A 17,374-nucleotide genomic window follows, 5' to 3' on the forward strand; every position below is an offset into this window, starting at 1 on the left:
GGTTGGTGTGTATGCCTGCGTCCATGCCTTGCCTGTGTGTGTGTGTGTTAAGGTGTGTGTGTGCGTGTCTGAGGGGGATATCCATATGCTTGGACATGAGAGCAAACTGCGTGACATGTGTTGCCAGATGGGCATCAAGCTTCAGGAGGAAAAGCGAATGCGGCTGAAATAATAAGGTGAGGAAAAGGCTTGTTATTCCTCCATTTGAGCCACTCAGTCCATTCGTTTAACCCCCGTCTGCTCCCAGTGACTGAAGGCTGTTTGATGTCTTTCAAAAGCACCTTGAAGGCTAGCAGTGGGCGGCAAGGAACGGAGGACTATGCATTCTTACCTACTGTGACACACACACACTCAAACACACACACGCACGCACACACACGTTTCTGACCTTCCTCTTTTATTACCCTCTAAGGGAACCAATTATGAGTCGCCAACCTGCTTATTCTCACATAGCACATTAAAGTGTCACACCACAATAGAGGATATATAGGACTCAGCATCGATCGGCTGTGAGAGAGAGAGAGAGAGAGACGCTGTCTGAGAATGAAAACAGACCACTTTCACCCACTCTCGCTCCTCTCAATACTTCAGCAACATCCGTTCACCCACACGATGATAAACTATTCTCAAGGTTATTGGTTCACTGCGAAAGGACCCAAGGTTATTGGTTCACTGGGGAAGGACCCAAGGTGGTGACTTTAATCAAGGTTATTGGTTCACTAGGGATGGACCCAAGGTTATTGGTTCACTGGGGAATGACCCAAGGATATTGGTTCATTGGGAAAGGACCCAAGGTGGTGAATTTAAATCAGGGTTATTGGTTCACTGGGGAAGGACCCACGTTTTTTGGTTTACTGGGGAACGACCCAAGGATATTGGTTCACTGGGGAACGATCCAAGGTGGTGACTTTAATCAGGATAATATGTAGCATCCAGGAATGTAATGAGTAGGGAGGTGAGTAGGGAGGTGAGTAGGTAGGGGAAGAGAGGGATGAGAAGAGAGGGATGGAAAGAGAGGGAGGGAAAGAGAGGGAGGTGAAGAGAGGGAGGTGAAGAGAGGGAGGGGAAGAGAGGGAGGTGAAGAGAGGGAGGTGAAGAGAGAGCGGGGGAGAGAGGGAGGGAAAGAGAGGGAGGGGAAGAGAGAGAGGGGAAGAGAGAGAGGGGGAGAGAGGGAGGGGAAGAGAGGGAGGGGGAGAGAGGGAGGTGAAGAGAGGGAGGTGAAGAGAGGGAGGGGAAGAGAGGGAGGTGAAGAGAGGGAGGTGAAGAGAGGGAGGTGAAGAGAGGGAGGGGAAGAGAGGGAGGTGAAGAGAGGGAGGTGAAGAGAGAGCGGGGGAGAGAGGGAGGGGAAGAGAGGGAGGGGAAGAGAGTGAGAGAGTGAGGGGAAGAGAGTGAGGGGAAGAGAGGGAGGGGAAGAGAGAGAGGGGAAGAGAGTGAGGGGAAGAGCGATAATATAACAATATTTTATCTAGTCTAGGCTGCAAAATGATTTTAAAATTGGCAAGGCTGTTTCTCTTGTCCATAAAAATACTCAGATATCAGTTATATTAGCCTACCTTTTAAAAACTAATATTATAGCGGTATCAAGTGTAGGCTATTGTTATTTCATCTTGATCATCTGGGTAAGCACATCTAATATTCTTTCTTCCAATAGGTTCCTTTCTGACAGTTTCAGACTGTTAAAAAGTGACGGGATTTCTACTTGACTTTATTTTATACTGATATTGATTACTGAATTGTTAGGAAAGAGCTTGCAAGAAAGGCATTTCACTGTACTTGTGCACGTGACAATAAAACTTGAAACTATAGCCTGTCCTGCCGTCTAATCAGAAAAAAAACTATGGCTGACTTGGTGGGAAAGAAAATAACATCTTCGCCTGTTTGTCAGTTCTTTGGTTCCAGCAGACCTGACCGAAGTCACATGCAGAATATGCAAAAAGATTATCAGGGAAAAGGATGGACAGACTACAAAATTCTGTCAAACATTTACAAGTTCGCTACTCTGGGACAGAAATGGTGAACATGCTTGTGTTTCCTTGCCAGAAACCTTTGACCCCTAAGACATGGTAAAAAGCAACTAGACCTAATGGTTCAACATTGCACTTTTGTAGCCTACATTCAAATCCAGATGCATCTTATTCAAAAGACACAGCCTATAGAATAGGATAGAATATTCTGTCAAACCTTGAAAGATTTATTTGCGCTGTAAATTTTTTCCGTACTTATTTTGTTTAAGCTAGCTACTTTATTTGTAACTTGTAGGCCTATATCTAGGATTTGTACAGCTCGATAGGCAAAAGACATATCCTAATAGGCCTATTTGTTTTTAGCCGAAGCCAATGTTCATTCAAGTGTTATAAGAATAATAATAATTTGTTTTTATCTCATTGTTGTTGACTTTTATATAAATGCACAATCGGTAAGCTATTCAAATTAAAGTTGTTTGTGAGACAACTCTGACACCGACTCATCATTCATTTATTTTTTTGTTCCCACTTATTGAAAGTGCTGTTGCTGCGGGAGCTTATGCCCAACTGCTCAAGGTCAGTAATAAACAGTTTGACGATATTATAAATATGAGTTTACAAGTTTAACTTGTCAAAGTAACTACTGCAACTTTTAACAGTAGCCTATGTCTAGGCTATATTATTGGCTGTTTGGTTTGCAAGGAGGGATTTTCCGACCGCAATTAATTTTTCCTACACGTTGGTCAAGTAAAGCAGAAACGTGTCAGGTTTGTTTGAACTTCCTATTGGATTAGTCTCTCTTGCAATAGGTTTGTTCTCTCTCTCAGTATTACTATACTAGGTTTTTATTCAGGCTATTCACTAACAACTTTCTGAGATGGAACACCGTTAGGCCTACAGATTCATTCGACGTCCCCGATGACTGTGTGATCACGCTCGCCGTAGCCGATGTTAGTAAGACCTTTAAACAGGTCAACATTATCAGGACGCGTACTCAGAGCATGCGCTGATCAACTGGTAAGTGTCTTCACAGACATGTTCAACTTCTCCCTGACCCTGTCTGTAATACCTACATGTTCCAAGCAGACCACCATAGTCCCTGTGCCCAAGAACGTCAAGGTATCGCCCCGTAGCGTTTACATCTGTAGCCATTAAATGCTTTGAAAGGTTGCTCATGGCTCACATCAACACCATCCTCCCAGACACCCTGGACCCACTACAATTTGCATACCGCCCCAACAGATCCACAGATGACACAATCTCTATTGCACTCCACACTGCCCTCTCCCACCTGGACAAGAGGAACACCTATGTGAGAATGCTGTTAAAAGACTACAGCTCAGCATTCAACACCATAGTGCCCTCCAAGCTCATCACTAAGCTAAGGACCCTGGGACTGAACACCTCCCTCTGCAACTCGATCCTGGACTAATCCTGACGGGCCAACCCCAAGTGGCGAGGGTAGACAACAACACATCTGCCATGCTGACCCTCAACACGTGGGCCCCTCAGGGGTGCACGCTTAGTCCCCTTCTGTACTCCCTGTTCACCCACGACTGTGAGGCCGCGCACCACTCCAACACCATCATTAAGCTTTCTGACGACATGACGGTGGTAGGCCTGATCACCGACGACAATGAGACAGCCTATAGGGAGGAGGTCAGAGACCTGGCTGTGTGTTGCCAGGACAACAACCTCTCCCTCAACGTCTGCAAGACAAAGGAGCTGACTATAGAGCACGCCCCCATTCACATCGACGGGGCTGTAGTGGAGCGGGTCGAGAGCTTCAAGTTCCTCCGTGTCCATATCACTAAGGACCTATCATGGTCCAAACACACCAAGACAACGCCTCTTCCCCCTCAGGAGGCTGAAAACATTTGGCATGGGCCCTCAGATCCTCAAAAAGTTCTACAGCTGCACCATTGAGAGCATCTTGACTGGCTGCATCACCGCTTGGTATGGCAACTGCTCGGCATCGGACCGCAAGGCACTACAGAGGGTAGTGCGTATGGCCCAGTACATCACTGGGGCCAAGCTTCCTGCTATCCAGGACCTATATACCAGGCGGTGTCAGAGGAAGGCCTAAAAATTGTCAAAGACTCCAGCCACCCAAGTCATAGACTGTTCTCTCTGCTACCACAGGGCAAGCAGTATCTATGCACCAAGTCTGGAACCAACAGGACCCTGAACAGCTTCTACCCCCAAGCCATAAGACTGCTAAATAGTTAGTTAAATAGTTAACCAAATAGCGACCTGGACTATCTGCATTGAACGTTTTCGCATTCACTTTTTTGACACATCACATACGCTGCTGCTACTGTTTATTATCTATCCTGTTGCCTAGTTACTTTACCCCTACCTATATATACATACAGTATCTACCTCAATTACCTCGTATCCCTGCACATCGACTCAGTACTGGTACCCTGTGTAGCCAAGTTATCATTACTCATTGTGAGGGAGGGGAAGAGAGGAGGGGAAGAGAGGGAGGGGAAGAAATGGAGGGGAAGAGATGGAGGGGAAGAGAGGAGGGGATGAGAGGGAGGTGAAGAGAGGGAGGTGAAGAGATGGAGGGGAAGAGAGGGAGGGGAAGAGATGGAGGGGAAGAGAGGAGGGGATGAGAGGGAGGTGAAGAGAGGGAGGTGAAGAGATGGAGGGGAAGAGAGGGAGGGGAAGAGATGGAGGGGAAGAGAGGGAGGTGAAGAGATGGAGGGGAAGAGATGGAGGGGAAGAGAGGAGGGGAAGAGAGGGAGGTGAAGAGATGGAGGGGAAGAGAGGGAGGTGAAGAGATGGAAGGGAAGAGAGGTGAAGAGAGGGAGGGGAAGAGAGGGAGGGGAAGAGAGGAGGGGACGAGAGGGAGGGTAAGAGAGGTGAAGAGAGGAGGTGAAGAGATGGAGGGGAAGAGAGGGAGGTGAAGAGATGGAGGGGAAGAGAGGGAGGGGAAGAGAGGGAGGTGAAGAAAGGGAGGTGAAGAGAGGTGAAGAGAGGGAGGTGAAGAGAGGGAGGTGAAGAGAGGGAGGTGAAGAGAGGTGAAGAGAGAGAGGGGAAGAGAGGGAGGTTAAGAGAGGTGAAGAGAGGTGAAGAGAGGGAGGTGAAGAGAGGGAGGTGAAGAGAGGTGAAGAGAGGTGAAGAGAGGGAGGTGAAGAGAGGGAGGTGAAGAGATGGAGGGGAAGAGAGGGAGGGGAAGAGAGGTGAAGAGAGGGAGGAGTAGAGAGGGAGGTGAAGAGAGGGAGGTGAAGAGAGGGAGGTGAAGAAAGGGAGGTGACGAGAGGTGAAGAGAGGGAGGGAAGAGAGGGAGGTGAAGAGAGGGAGGTGAAGAGAGGTGAAGAGAGGCAGGGGAAGAGAGGCAGGGGAAGAGAGGGAGGGGAAGAGAGGGAGGTGAAGAGAGGGAGGGGAAGAGATGGAGGGGAAGAGAGGGAGGTGAAGAAAGGGAGGTGAAGAAAGGGAGGTGAAGAGAGGGAGGGGAAGAGAGGGAGGTGAAGAGAGGGAGGTGAAGAGAGGGAGGTGAAGAGAGGTGAAGAGAGGGAGGTGAAGAGAGGAGGGGAAGAGAGGGAGATGGAGAGAGGGATGTGAAGAGAGGTGAAGAGATGGAGGTGAAGAGAGGGAGGTGAAGAGAGGGAGGGGAAGAGATGGAGGGGAAGAGAGGTGAAGAGAGGGAGGGGAAGAGAGGGAGGTGAAGAAAGGGAGGTGAAGAGAGGGAGGGGAAGAGATGGAGGGGAAGAGAGGGAGGTGAAGAGAGGGAGGTGAAGAGAGGGAGGTGAAGAGAGGTGAAGAGAGGGATGGGAAGAGAGGGAGGTGTAGAGAGGGAGGTGAAGAGAGGGAGGTGAAGAGATGGAGGGGAAGAGAGGGAGGGGAAGAGAGAGAGGGGAAGAAAGGGAGGGGAAGAGAGGGAGGGAAAGAGATGTCCCTGACCCAAACCTTCACCTGAGGGAGCGAACACTGTCTCCCTGAACACGCTATGATGAGAACTGAATAGCTGCATGAGTGAGTCTCTGTGTGTGTGTGTGTGTGTGTGTGTGTGTGTGTGTGTGTGTGTGTGTGTGTGTGTGTGTGTGTGTGTGTGTGTGTGTGTGTGTGTGTGTGTGTGTGTGTGCAGTACAGTACAGTACAGTGGTGTGCATGGTGGACGTGTGGACCAGATAGAGCCGGTAACCTCTGGCCATTGAATGGAGTGAAATTGTATTTGGAACGAGACATAATACACATAATACTTGAGTGGAGATGAGGCGAGGTGAGCTGGAGACGGAAAATGTGTGGGTAGTCGCGCATGCACATACAGGCACACACACACACACACACACACACTGGCCACAGAGACCTGTTCTACAAGCGTTTTCTTACCTGTGAACACCTCCGGTGGCTCTCACACCAGCCCAAGACGTCATCACTCTGCAAGACAGAAAATACAAATAGTTTATAAACCAAGAAATCAGTGAAATAAATCACACTCTGTTACAGCTTTACTTCAGCACTTCAATTACAAATGACAAATTCAACAACACATTAAATACGTGTTTCTGGAGACAACCACACACCACATTGCCCTTTCTGTAACACGCCTCTTCCTTTGATTCATGGCTGTGGTGCGAAGACCCAGACCGGACCCAGACCAGTTTTACGTCTCTGTATGGAAGTGGGTTCAGGCCACGGTGAGGACAGACCATAGTCAACATGGCAGCCTACGACACAACGTGAAACCACGGTAACGTGTGCGTCATCACCTGACCAGTGACCACAGGTGAACTCACCAACTGTAAGTCACTCTGGATAAGAGCGTCTGCTAAATGACTAACATGTAAAATGTAAAATGAAGGGTAAAAGCCTTATATAGGTTCCATATCTTGGGATTCTTACTTTATCTATACACGTGATCCTATTGAAATGAAAAAGTAAACAGAACTGTCCCAAGACACCAGCAGTAAACAAATGTACACTACATGACCAAGAGTATGTGGACACCTGCTCGTCCAACAACTCATTCCAAAGATCGTGGGCATTAATATGGAGTTGGTCCCCCCTTTGCTGCTATAACAGCCTCCACTCTTATGGGAAGGCTTTCCACTAGATGTGGGGACTTGCTTCCATTCAGCCACAAGAGCATTAGTGAGGTCGGACACTGATGTTGGGCGATTAGGCCTGGCTTGCGGTCTGTGTTCCAATTCATCCCAAAGGTGTTCGATGGGGTTGAGGTCAGGGCTCTGTGCAGGCCAGTCAAGTTTTTCCACACCAAACCATTTCTGTATGGACCTCGCTTTGTGCACGGGGTCATTGTCATGCTGAAACAGGAAAGGGCCTTCCCCAAACTGTTGCCACAAAGTTGGAAGCACAGAATCATCTAGAATGTCATTGTATGCTGTAGCGTTAAGATTTCCCTTCACTGGAACTAAGGGGCCTAGCCCGAACCATGAAAAACAGCCCCAGACAATTATTCCTCCTCCACCAAACTTTACAGTTGGCAGTATGCATTTGGGCAGGTAGCGTTGACCTGGCATCCGCCAAACCCAGATTCGTGGACTGCCAGATGGTGAAGCGTGATTCATCACTCCACAGAGCGCGTTTCCACTGCTCCAGAGTCCAATGGCCCCAAACCATTATTCCTCCTCCACCAAACTTCACAGTTGGCACTACTGCCAATGTTTGTCTATGGAGATTGCATGGCGGTGTGCTTGATTTTATACACCTGTCAGCAACAGGTGTGACTGAAATAGCCGAATCCACTAATTTGAAGGGGTGTCCACATACTTTTGTACTCTCTTGTACTCCACTTGAGAGGAGGATATTTGTCATTGTCTGTCCGATACTGACGTAGCAGGCGTGAAAGAAAACGCCTGAGTGGAGTTCCCGCATCCGGTTTTCAGCGGAAAAGGAAGCTGGGTTGAATAAACTGTATCCCTGAAAACCGGATATAACCGGTTGTTGTCAACTCCACTAGGGGGTGGTCTGATACAGACGTTATGGAAAGAGAAACACTGACACAATAACACAGCTGTAACAGAAGCTTTAGATTAATTCTAAAAGTGCAGAGTTGACTTGGGAGGCTTGGCGATGTAAAGGTGGCCTTGGCCCGCCAGTGACAGGATCATCCATCCCCATTATTCCACAAAGATGAAAAACACCAATTAAAGCAGAAAGCCCTGAGCGTGTGATAAGCTTTACTAACGAGTTCCAAACACTCGCTCCCTCTGAGTGAGCAATATTTACCCCAACGCAGGATCATCCTCTCCCACTACTTAACACATTCACTTACCTCAGTTTTTTACACACACACACACACACACACACACACACACACACACACACACACATGCATACCACCTTGGTAAAGTCTTAATTACCTCAAAGAGGAACAGAAAGAAGAATGGCCATTGTGTTAGTGGGGTCAGGATCTAGGGGTGCACAGGGGGCACTGATCTCACCAGGAATGCTAAAGGGTTACACCACCCCACAAGATTAGATCAGCTACTTAACCCAGCAACCACATGATGAGGTCAACAGAAGAAACGAAGAAGAAAGACCAAACCCATCATTAAGAGGCAAAGGGAAGAGGAGCAGGAGGTGAAAAGAACAGCAGCGGCACTTTAGTATTTAGGTATCATTAAAAGAGAGGAGAGAAGGAGGAGGAGGAGGAGGAGGAGGAGGTGGAGGTGGAGGAGGAAGAGGAGGAGGAGGAAGAGAAGGAAGAAGAGGAAGGGAGAAGAAGGAGGTGGAGGAGGAGGAGGAGGAGGAGTAAGTGGAGGAGGAGGAGAAGGTGGAGGAGAAGGAGGTGGAGGAGGAGGAGGTGGTGGAGAAGAAGGAGGTGGAGGAGAAGGAGGTGGAGGAGAAGGAGGTGGTGGAGGAGAAGGAGGTGGAGGAGAAGGAGGTGGTGGAGGAGAATGAGGTGGTGGAGGAGGAGAAGGAGGAGGAGGAAGTGGAGGAGAAGGAGGTGGAGGAGGAGGAGGTGGTGGAGGAGAAGGAGGTGGTGGAGGAGAAGGAGGTGGAGGAGGAGGAAGTGGAGGAGGAGGAGGTGGAGGAGAAGGAGGTGGAGGAGGAGGAAGTTGAGGAGGAGGTGGAGGAGAAGGAGGTGGAGGAGGAGGAAGTGGAGGAGGAGGTGGAAGGGGAGGAGGAGGTGGAGGAAGTGGAGGAGGAGGAGGAGGAGGAGGTGGAGGAGGAGGTGGAAGGGGAGGGAGAGGCAAAGAAAAAGGTAAACCCACAGGGCTAAATACTCTCTCTCTCTCTCTCTCTCTCTCTCTCTCTCTCTCTCTCTCTCTCTCTTTCTTTCTTTCTTTCTTTCTTTTCTCTCTCTCTCTCTCTCTCTCTCTCTCTCTCTCTCTCTCTCTCTTCTTTTCTTTCTTTCTTTCTTTCTTTTCTCTCTCTCTCTCTCTCTCTCTCTCTCTCTCTCTCTCTCTCTCTCTCTCTCTCTCTCTCTCTCTTTCTCTCTCTCTCTCTCTCACTATCACTCTCTCTCTTCCTCTCTCTGTCTCTCTCTCTCTCTCTCTCTCTCTCTCTTTTTCTTTCTTTCTTTCTTTCTTTCTTTCTTTCTTTCTTTCTTTCTTTCTTTCTCTATGTCTCTCTCCCTCTCTCTCTCTCTCTCTCTCTCTCTCTCTCTCTTTCTCTCTCACTATCGCTCTCTCTCTTCCTCTCTCTGTCTTTCTCACTCCCCACCCCTCTCTCTCTCTCTTCGTCTCAGTTTTTTCTCTCTCAGGCTGTGAGGGCCTTTTAGCCTTGAGTGAATTATTTGTGGCCTCTGATGGAGCCTGCTGTTAAGGCCTAAAGGACCCTCTTTACAGGTCCAACGCAGCCGTTTTGATCTCAATATGGGTAAAATTAAGTACCTTACTGTGACTGTTTTCAATTAAAATGGTCAAAAAGACAAAGAAAATTGCTTCTTAGCAAAGATACATTTCTCAAGCAATAATTATGTTAGGACTGTCTGGGAATGTTCTGAGTGATGAGGGGAAAACTGAACATTAGCTGTTATTGGCAGAGAGGTCTGGAACTCTCTTATTGGTCTATTAACTCATATACCGCATGGTGATGTCACCAAGCAGGCCAAAACTCCAACCCACCAAAACAGGTTGAAATTTCAGGAAGTCTTTTCAAACAGATTGTTACGGATACAGGTATCCTGTGTCTTTTTGTGTTTTTCCTCTCCTTCTGCCCTAATCACAGGTGTCCTGTATGTTCCTGATTGGTGGTCGTTGGGGTGTCTGCTGATTGCTGAGATGGACCAATCAGTGGACATTCCTCTGCATTGCACCACCTGTTTCTGGTTTTTCAATCACACATCCCATTGTTTAAAAGCCGGTCAGTTGTGTTTGTAGAGGGAGATTATTTTCCGTATGTGAGTATGGATACTGTGGTGTCCTGAGTTTTGTGTACTCACTCATTTGCTGGTTACTCTGTTTGGTAACTTTGTTGCGTGTTTCTGGGAAAAGGGGAATTTAAGCAAGTTGCCCTTGGGCATACATTACCCGTAGGAAGAAAACTGTCTAAAAACACTAGTTAGACCTGAGCGGACCTTGATTAGCAGTAGCTTAGCGGTTCTTGAGGCAGGCAAGATCAGTTTAGGGTTTTTTTACACTATTGTTTCATTTCTTGTGTCCTGCTCAGCCCTTTTTCCCAAACCTTTACAGTGTGTTCAAAAATAAACATTTTATGTTTGACAGTAGTTTATGGTTGTCGTGTAGTTTTTGTTCTCACTGTTCCATGTCACGATTCTAATTTGCATGAATTATGTTACGGGTCTCTTGTCCATCCACCCTAGACGTTTAAAGCCACAGGGTTCGTAACATAATGTGGGGGCTCGTCTGGGATCATTCTCATTGATACCCATGCTACTCATGCAAATTAGTTTAGTGTCTGGTTCAGTGTTGAGCTTGGCAGCTGTAATTAACTGGTTTTGTGTTCAGTATTCGTCGGCTCGTGTTGCTAGTTTAAGATGGCTACTTTTGAGTTGGATGCCTTTTTGGAAAACCCTACGTGGGAGGTTTTTGAGAATTGCCGTAGAGTGGATCTACAGGCTTTGGCTGACCACTTTTCTGTACCCATATCAAGGGTTTTAGTGAAAGGAAAACAGTGTTATAGATATTGTTGAACGAGCGAGTGTTTGAGTTACCGCCGCCTGAGTCTGCTGCTCCTGTAGTGGATGTGGCTGCTGCTCCTGTAAGCCCGTCGGTGTCTGAGGACGAGGCTCCAGCCACATTGCCCCATTTTGACCCACTCTCCCCACTGTCTGACAGTGATGCCAGGATGGATGTCCGCTCGACACGGCTCCAAATGGAGGCGGAAGAGAGGGCACAAATCAGGCAAGACAAGCTGGAAACGCGTAGGCTTGATCAGGAACAGGAGACGCGTAAGCTAGAGGCAGAGCTGGAAACGCGTAGGCTTGATCAGGAACTGGAAACGCGTAAGCTAGAGGCAGACAGGAGACGCGTAAGCTAGAGGCAGAACAGGAGACGCGTGAGCTAGAGGCAGAACAGGAGACGCGTGAGCTAGAGGCAGAACAGGAGACGCGTGAGCTAGAGGCAGAACTGGAGACGCGTGAGCTAGAGGCAGAACAGGAGACGCGTAAGCTAGAGGCAGAACAGGAGACGCGTGAGCTAGAGGCAGAACAGGAGACGCGTAAGCTAGAGGCAGAACAGGAGACGCGTGAGCTAGAGGCGGAACTGGAGACGCGTAGACTTGATCAGGAACTAGAGATGCGTAAACTGGAACTGGAGGCAGAAACCGCGAGGTTAGTCTCTGCTCATACTATGCCTGCTAGTGAGCCGTCCTCACCAGCTGTGTCGTCTACTACTTTTGATATTAGTAGACAGATCACCTTGGTACCTGTGTTTAGGGAGTCAGAGGTTGATTCCTATTTCAGTGTTTTTGAACGTATAGCATTAGCATTGAAATGGCCCGAAGAGGTATGGTGCGTATTACTTCAGTGTAAATTAACAGGTAAAGCCCAAGAGGTTCTGTCAGCGCTACCTCTTGAAGACAGCTTGAATTATGACGTGGTCAAAGCTACTGTTCTTCGTGCCTATGAGCTTGTTCCTGAGGCATTTCGACAGAGATTTAGGTCTCATAAAAAGTATTCTACTCAGACTTATGTGGAGTTTGCTAGAGACAAAGGAAATCTGTTTGACAAATGGCACAGTGCTAGTAAGGTAACTGATTTTAACTCTCTACGGGAGTTAATCTTGTTAGAAGAGTTAAAAAATTGCTTACCCGAACGCATTGTAGTTTATCTGAATGAACAGAAAGTACCCTCACTGTCGGAAGCGTCTGTATTGGCAGACGAGTTTGTGTTGACGCATAAGAGCGTGTTTTCGGCTCGTACGGAGAGTAGGGCCGCAGAGTTGCTAACTTTTAGTCCTAGTCGACCAGCAGTACATCCAGCACGCCCAAAAGATGTGCGTCACTGTTTCTATTGTCATAAGGTGGGACATATGGTTAATGATTGCTTTCTGCTAAAACGCAAACAGGGGATGCCTCAGCACGCAAGGCCGCCAACGGGTGTTGGGCTGATTCATACGGTTGTAAGGCCGGAATCAAGACAGAGGCCTCGTAGTGAATGTGGTTTGAAAGTCACAGTCCCAGATCACAGTTATGAACCGTTCATTTTTGAGGGGTTTGTTTCCATATCAGATGACGAAGCGTCTCAGCATCCGGTTAGAATCCTCAGAGATACTGGTGCGGCGCAGTCGTTCATACTATCTGATGTGTTGCCCTTGTCCAATAATACATATTGTGGTTCCAGTGTGTTAGTACAAGGAATTGAAATGGGATTCGTCCCAGTGCCATTGCACTTTGTGAACGTACACTCTGAGTTCGTCGGTGGATTGTTCAGAGTTGGAGTACGTCCTATGTTGCCAGGAAAAGGTGTGACATTTATAATGGGCAACGATATTGTATTGGAGGTATTGGATAAAGGTGACCAGTCTCTCTCCGAGGAGCTGGCACAGGGTTATCCAGATTTGTTCCCCGCTTGTGCTGTCACACGTGCTCAAGCACGACAAGTGGGTGACGTGATAGATTTGTCGAACACGATTCTATTCAGAGAGTGTGACCCAGAGGACAGTTCGGGTGCTACCTCTGGTAAGCTGGTGCAGTCTGACCAACAGCCCAGAGAAAGGAAGAAGGATGTGGAACTTGTTGCTTAGGCAATACAGTTACCAGTCACTCGTGAGCAGCTGATCGCTAACCAGAAGGTTGACATTAGCCTGGCTAAATGTTTTTCCAGTGTTGTCTCAGAGGAGGAGCTAAAGAAGAAAAACATGGCATACTTCATTGATGGTAATCTCCTCATGCGTAAATGGACATCCCATGTTGACGCTGGCGGAGATTGAAATGCTGTTTACCAAATTGTGATTCCTACAGCCTTTCGACAAAATGTTTTATCCCTCGCTCATGATCACCAGTGGTCCGGACATCTGGGAGTCACCAAGACTTATGATCGAGTTTTGCGACATTTCTTTTGGCCTGGTTTAAAACAAGATGTGGCTCAGTTCTGTCGGACTTGCCACACCTGTCAAGTAACTGGGAAACCGAACCAGGTTATTTCCCCCGCGCTTCTTTGGGTTACCTAAAGTGGTACAAACTGATCAGGGTACGAATTTCCTTTCTAAACTTTTCAAACAAGTGTTAAAATCCTTGTCAGTTACAGTCTCAGATCTTACACTAAAAAGGCATTATCATCATTTTCACAATCACAGTATTATTCCAACCTCATAGTGTGGAAATATATATAAAACACAGGAAAATAATGTTTTTGACTGCGCTGGGCCTTGAACTCACTCTGAATAGAAGACTTGATTGACATGGTCAATGAGGGTAGTGAACCCTGCTGAAGGTTGTTGGTGTACAGGAGTAGGCTGTGGGGTTGCTGTAGTTGTCTATAGCAACCTCCAGGATTCACAACACATCAGGCTGTGTTTGTATGTTTGTACAGCATCTGAGACAGAATGATAGACCCCCCTCTCCATGAACTCAAACAGATACACAGCTGGTTCAAAATGTCACTGTAATCCTACCAAAACAACACTCTGTGTGCCTGTGCCTTGTTTTGTTTATCTGATTTATCCTCTGTTGCTCTAGCAACATGCCCCCCTTCTCATTCATGGGAATTTCTCTGGGAATGACTCTTCCAATGGGAGTATCGCTGTCCTTTCTCTCTGTCTCTGTTCCGACTGTATAGACCTGGCGATTGGGAGACTGAGGGATGAGGGGATATTGTATGAGAGGGAGGAAAGTAGGGATGGGGATAAAAAATCGATATAGTTACATATCGGGATATTATTTTGGACAATATATTGTATCGTTTTGACAATTTTTGCATTATATTATTTTTTTGCGCTAGTTGGCTGTACCTGCAACCAAACTCCAGTAGTTTTCCTTCATGTTCTCCATCTTCTTTTTAAATAGGGAGCCAATGTGTTTTCAGCACTGTTATTTCCATGACTGATCAAACCTTGTTTTCTCATGGCTCACTCTTGTGCCTCTGCAGCAGACATGTGGTGAGCAAGATGTTTAGAACATTGAATCGCAATAAAATCACAACACATATAGAATCGGGAGAATCGCAATACAGTGCCAGTATGAAAAAAAAATAATAATAATGTACGCACTCACTAACTTAACTGTAAGTCGCTCTGGATAAGAGCGTCTGCTAAATGACGTAAATGTAAATGAGTTAACAGTCCCCTAATTCTGCCATTATCAGGACCACTGAATGACACGGCAGAGTGTAATGGCTTCTGCCGCTCACTCTACTCTGCCTGCCTCTCATGGGGTCCAGCTGCCTAACATTGTGCTCCTTGTCCACCTCAAAAACAAAAATAAGAGCTCCGAAGTAGCAAGGACTGGGCGTTGTTATTTTCTGTGTGTTTGTTTGTGTGTCTGCTTTTATGTTAGCAGGAAGAGTGTATTTAAAGTAGGAGTCGGTTGGTTAGTGAGGAGAGGGGTTTCAAGGCAGGTACTGCTGAAAGCATCATGTACCAACTGCCATGTTTAATGGCCCAATTACACGTCAACTGCCAGGGCATGCACCTCACTTCCAGGACAGTACAGGCCTAGTCAGTCACAGACCGCCTGTCAGTCACAGACCGCCTGTCAGTCACAGACCACCTGTCAGTCACAGACCACAGACCGCCTCCCGGGAACCAGCAATCTACTGATAGGGGCAAGGCAAGGTCATCTTGTGTAATTGCTGTAATGTTGGAGACCAACAGGGAACCCACATTTTTCAGGAAAACATTTTCATGAACACATAACTGCTCCATTCCACCATATAACCCCTGGACTTCTGGAGAGGTCATTGTACCATGTAAACCATGGACCTGTGTGTGTGTGTGTGTGTGTGTGTGTGTGTGTGTGTGTGTGTGTGTGTGTGTGTGTGTGTGTGTGTGTGTGTGTGTGTGTGTGTGTGTGTGTGTGTGTGTGTGTGCTCGTGCGCGCGTGTGTGTGTGTGTGTGTGTGTGTGTGTGTGTGTGTGTGTGTGTGTGTGTGTGTGTGTGCGCGTGTGTGTGTGTGTGTGTGTGTGTGTTTGTTTTACTATCCTTGTGGGTACCAGAAGTCCTCACAAGGATAGTAAAACAAGGAAAATTCTGAGAAGTGGGGAGATTTTGCCGGATACCACAAGGAAAAAGGCTATTTTAGCCTTAGGGGTTAGGTTTAGATTTAAGGTTAGAATTAGGGTTAAGGTTAGAATTAAGGTTGGGTTTAGGGTTAGGGTTAGGTATAGTTTTAGGGTTAGAGGTTTGGGTTTAAGGTTAAGCTTAGGGTTAAGTTTAGAGTTAGGGTTAGGGGTTAGGGGTTATGGGAATCAATTATTTGGTCCCAACAATTATTTGGACCCCACAAGGATAGCAATACAAAACTTTGTGTGTGTTTGTGTGTGTGCGTCATAATGTGTTTCCAACATCATCTCTTCCAATCTTCCGCCACTGGAGATTCCTCTCGCTATAAGGCCTGTGTCTATAATATAAAGTGGAGATTCCTCTCGCTATAAGGCCTGTGTCTATAATATAAAGTGGAGATTCCTCTCGCTATAAGGCCTGTGTCTATAATATAAAGTGGAGATTCCTCTCGCTATAAGGCCTGTGTCTATAATATAAAGTGGAGATTCCTCTCGCTATAAGGCCTGTGTCTATAATATAAAGTGGAGACTCCTCTCGCTATAAGGCCTGTGTCTATAATATAAAGTGGAGACTCCTCTCGCTATAAGGCCTGTGTCTATAATATAAAGTGGAGATTCCTCTCGCTATAAGGCCTGTGTCTATAATATAAAGTGGAGATTCCTCTCGCTATAAGGCCTGTGTCTATAATATAAAGTGGAGATTCCTCTCGCTATAAGGCCTGTGTCTATAATATAAAGTGGAGATTCCTCTCGCTATAAGGCCTGTGTCTATAATATAAAGTGGAGACTCCTCTCGCTATAAGGCCTGTGTCTATAATATAAAGTGGAGACTCCTCTCGCTATAAGGCCTGTGTCTATAATATAAAGTGGAGATTCCTCTCGCTATAAGGCCTGTGTCTATAATATAAAGTGGAGATTCCTCTCGCTATAAGGCCTGTGTCTATAATATAAAGTGGAGACTCCTCTCGCTATAAGGCCTGTGTCTATAATATAAAGTGGAGATTCCTCTCGCTATAAGGCCTGTGTCTATAATATAAAGTGGAGATTCCTCTCGCTATAAGGCCTGTGTCTATAATATAAAGTGGAGATTCCTCTCGCTATAAGGCCTGTGTCTATAATATAAAGTGGAGATTCCTCTCGCTATAAGGCCTGTGTCTATAATATAAAGTGGAGACTCCTCTCGCTATAAGGCCTGTGTCTATAATATAAAGTGGAGACTCCTCTCGCTATAAGGCCTGTGTCTATAATATAAAGTGGAGATTCCTCTCGCTATAAGGCCTGTGTCTATAATATAAAGTGGAGATTCCTCTCGCTATAAGGCCTGTGTCTATAATATAAAGTGGAGACTCCTCTCGCTATAAGGCCTGTGTCTATAATATAAAGTGGAGATTCCTCTCGCTATAAGGCCTGTGTCTATAATATAAAGTGGAGACTCCTCTCGCTATAAGGCCTGTGTCTATAATATAAAGTGGAGATTCCTCTCGCTATAAGGCCTGTGTCTATAATATAAAGTGGAGATTCCTCTCGCTATAAGGCCTGTGTCTATAATATAAAGTGGAGATTCCTCTCGCTATAAGGCCTGTGTCTATAATATAAAGTGGAGATTCCTCTCGCTATAAGGCCTGTGTCTATAATATAAAGTGGAGACTCCTCTCGCTATAAGGCCTGTGTCTATAATATAAAGTGGAGACTCCTCTCGCTATAAGGCCTGTGTCTATAATATAAAGTGGAGATTCCTCTCGCTATAAGGCCTGTGTCTATAATATAAAGTGGAGATTCCTCTCGCTATAAGGCCTGTGTCTATAATATA

At 46.6% G+C, this 17,374-nt stretch overlaps 1 protein-coding gene across 1 annotated transcript in view; it reads right to left on the reverse strand.

Annotated features, from left to right (window-relative positions):
• The window catches only part of LOC121534115 (anosmin-1-like), a 159,929-nt gene that overhangs the window by 114,350 nt on the left and 28,205 nt on the right, over positions 1–17,374 (reverse strand). The window contains exon 2 of the mRNA XM_041840590.1: positions 6,306–6,353. Coding sequence (XP_041696524.1) covers positions 6,306–6,353 — 48 coding nt within the window. The remainder of the gene's footprint in view (positions 1–6,305; positions 6,354–17,374) is intronic.

This window comes from Coregonus clupeaformis, chromosome 20 (assembly GCF_020615455.1).
Source record: "Coregonus clupeaformis isolate EN_2021a chromosome 20, ASM2061545v1, whole genome shotgun sequence".
NCBI classification, from domain to species: domain Eukaryota; kingdom Metazoa; phylum Chordata; class Actinopteri; order Salmoniformes; family Salmonidae; genus Coregonus; species Coregonus clupeaformis.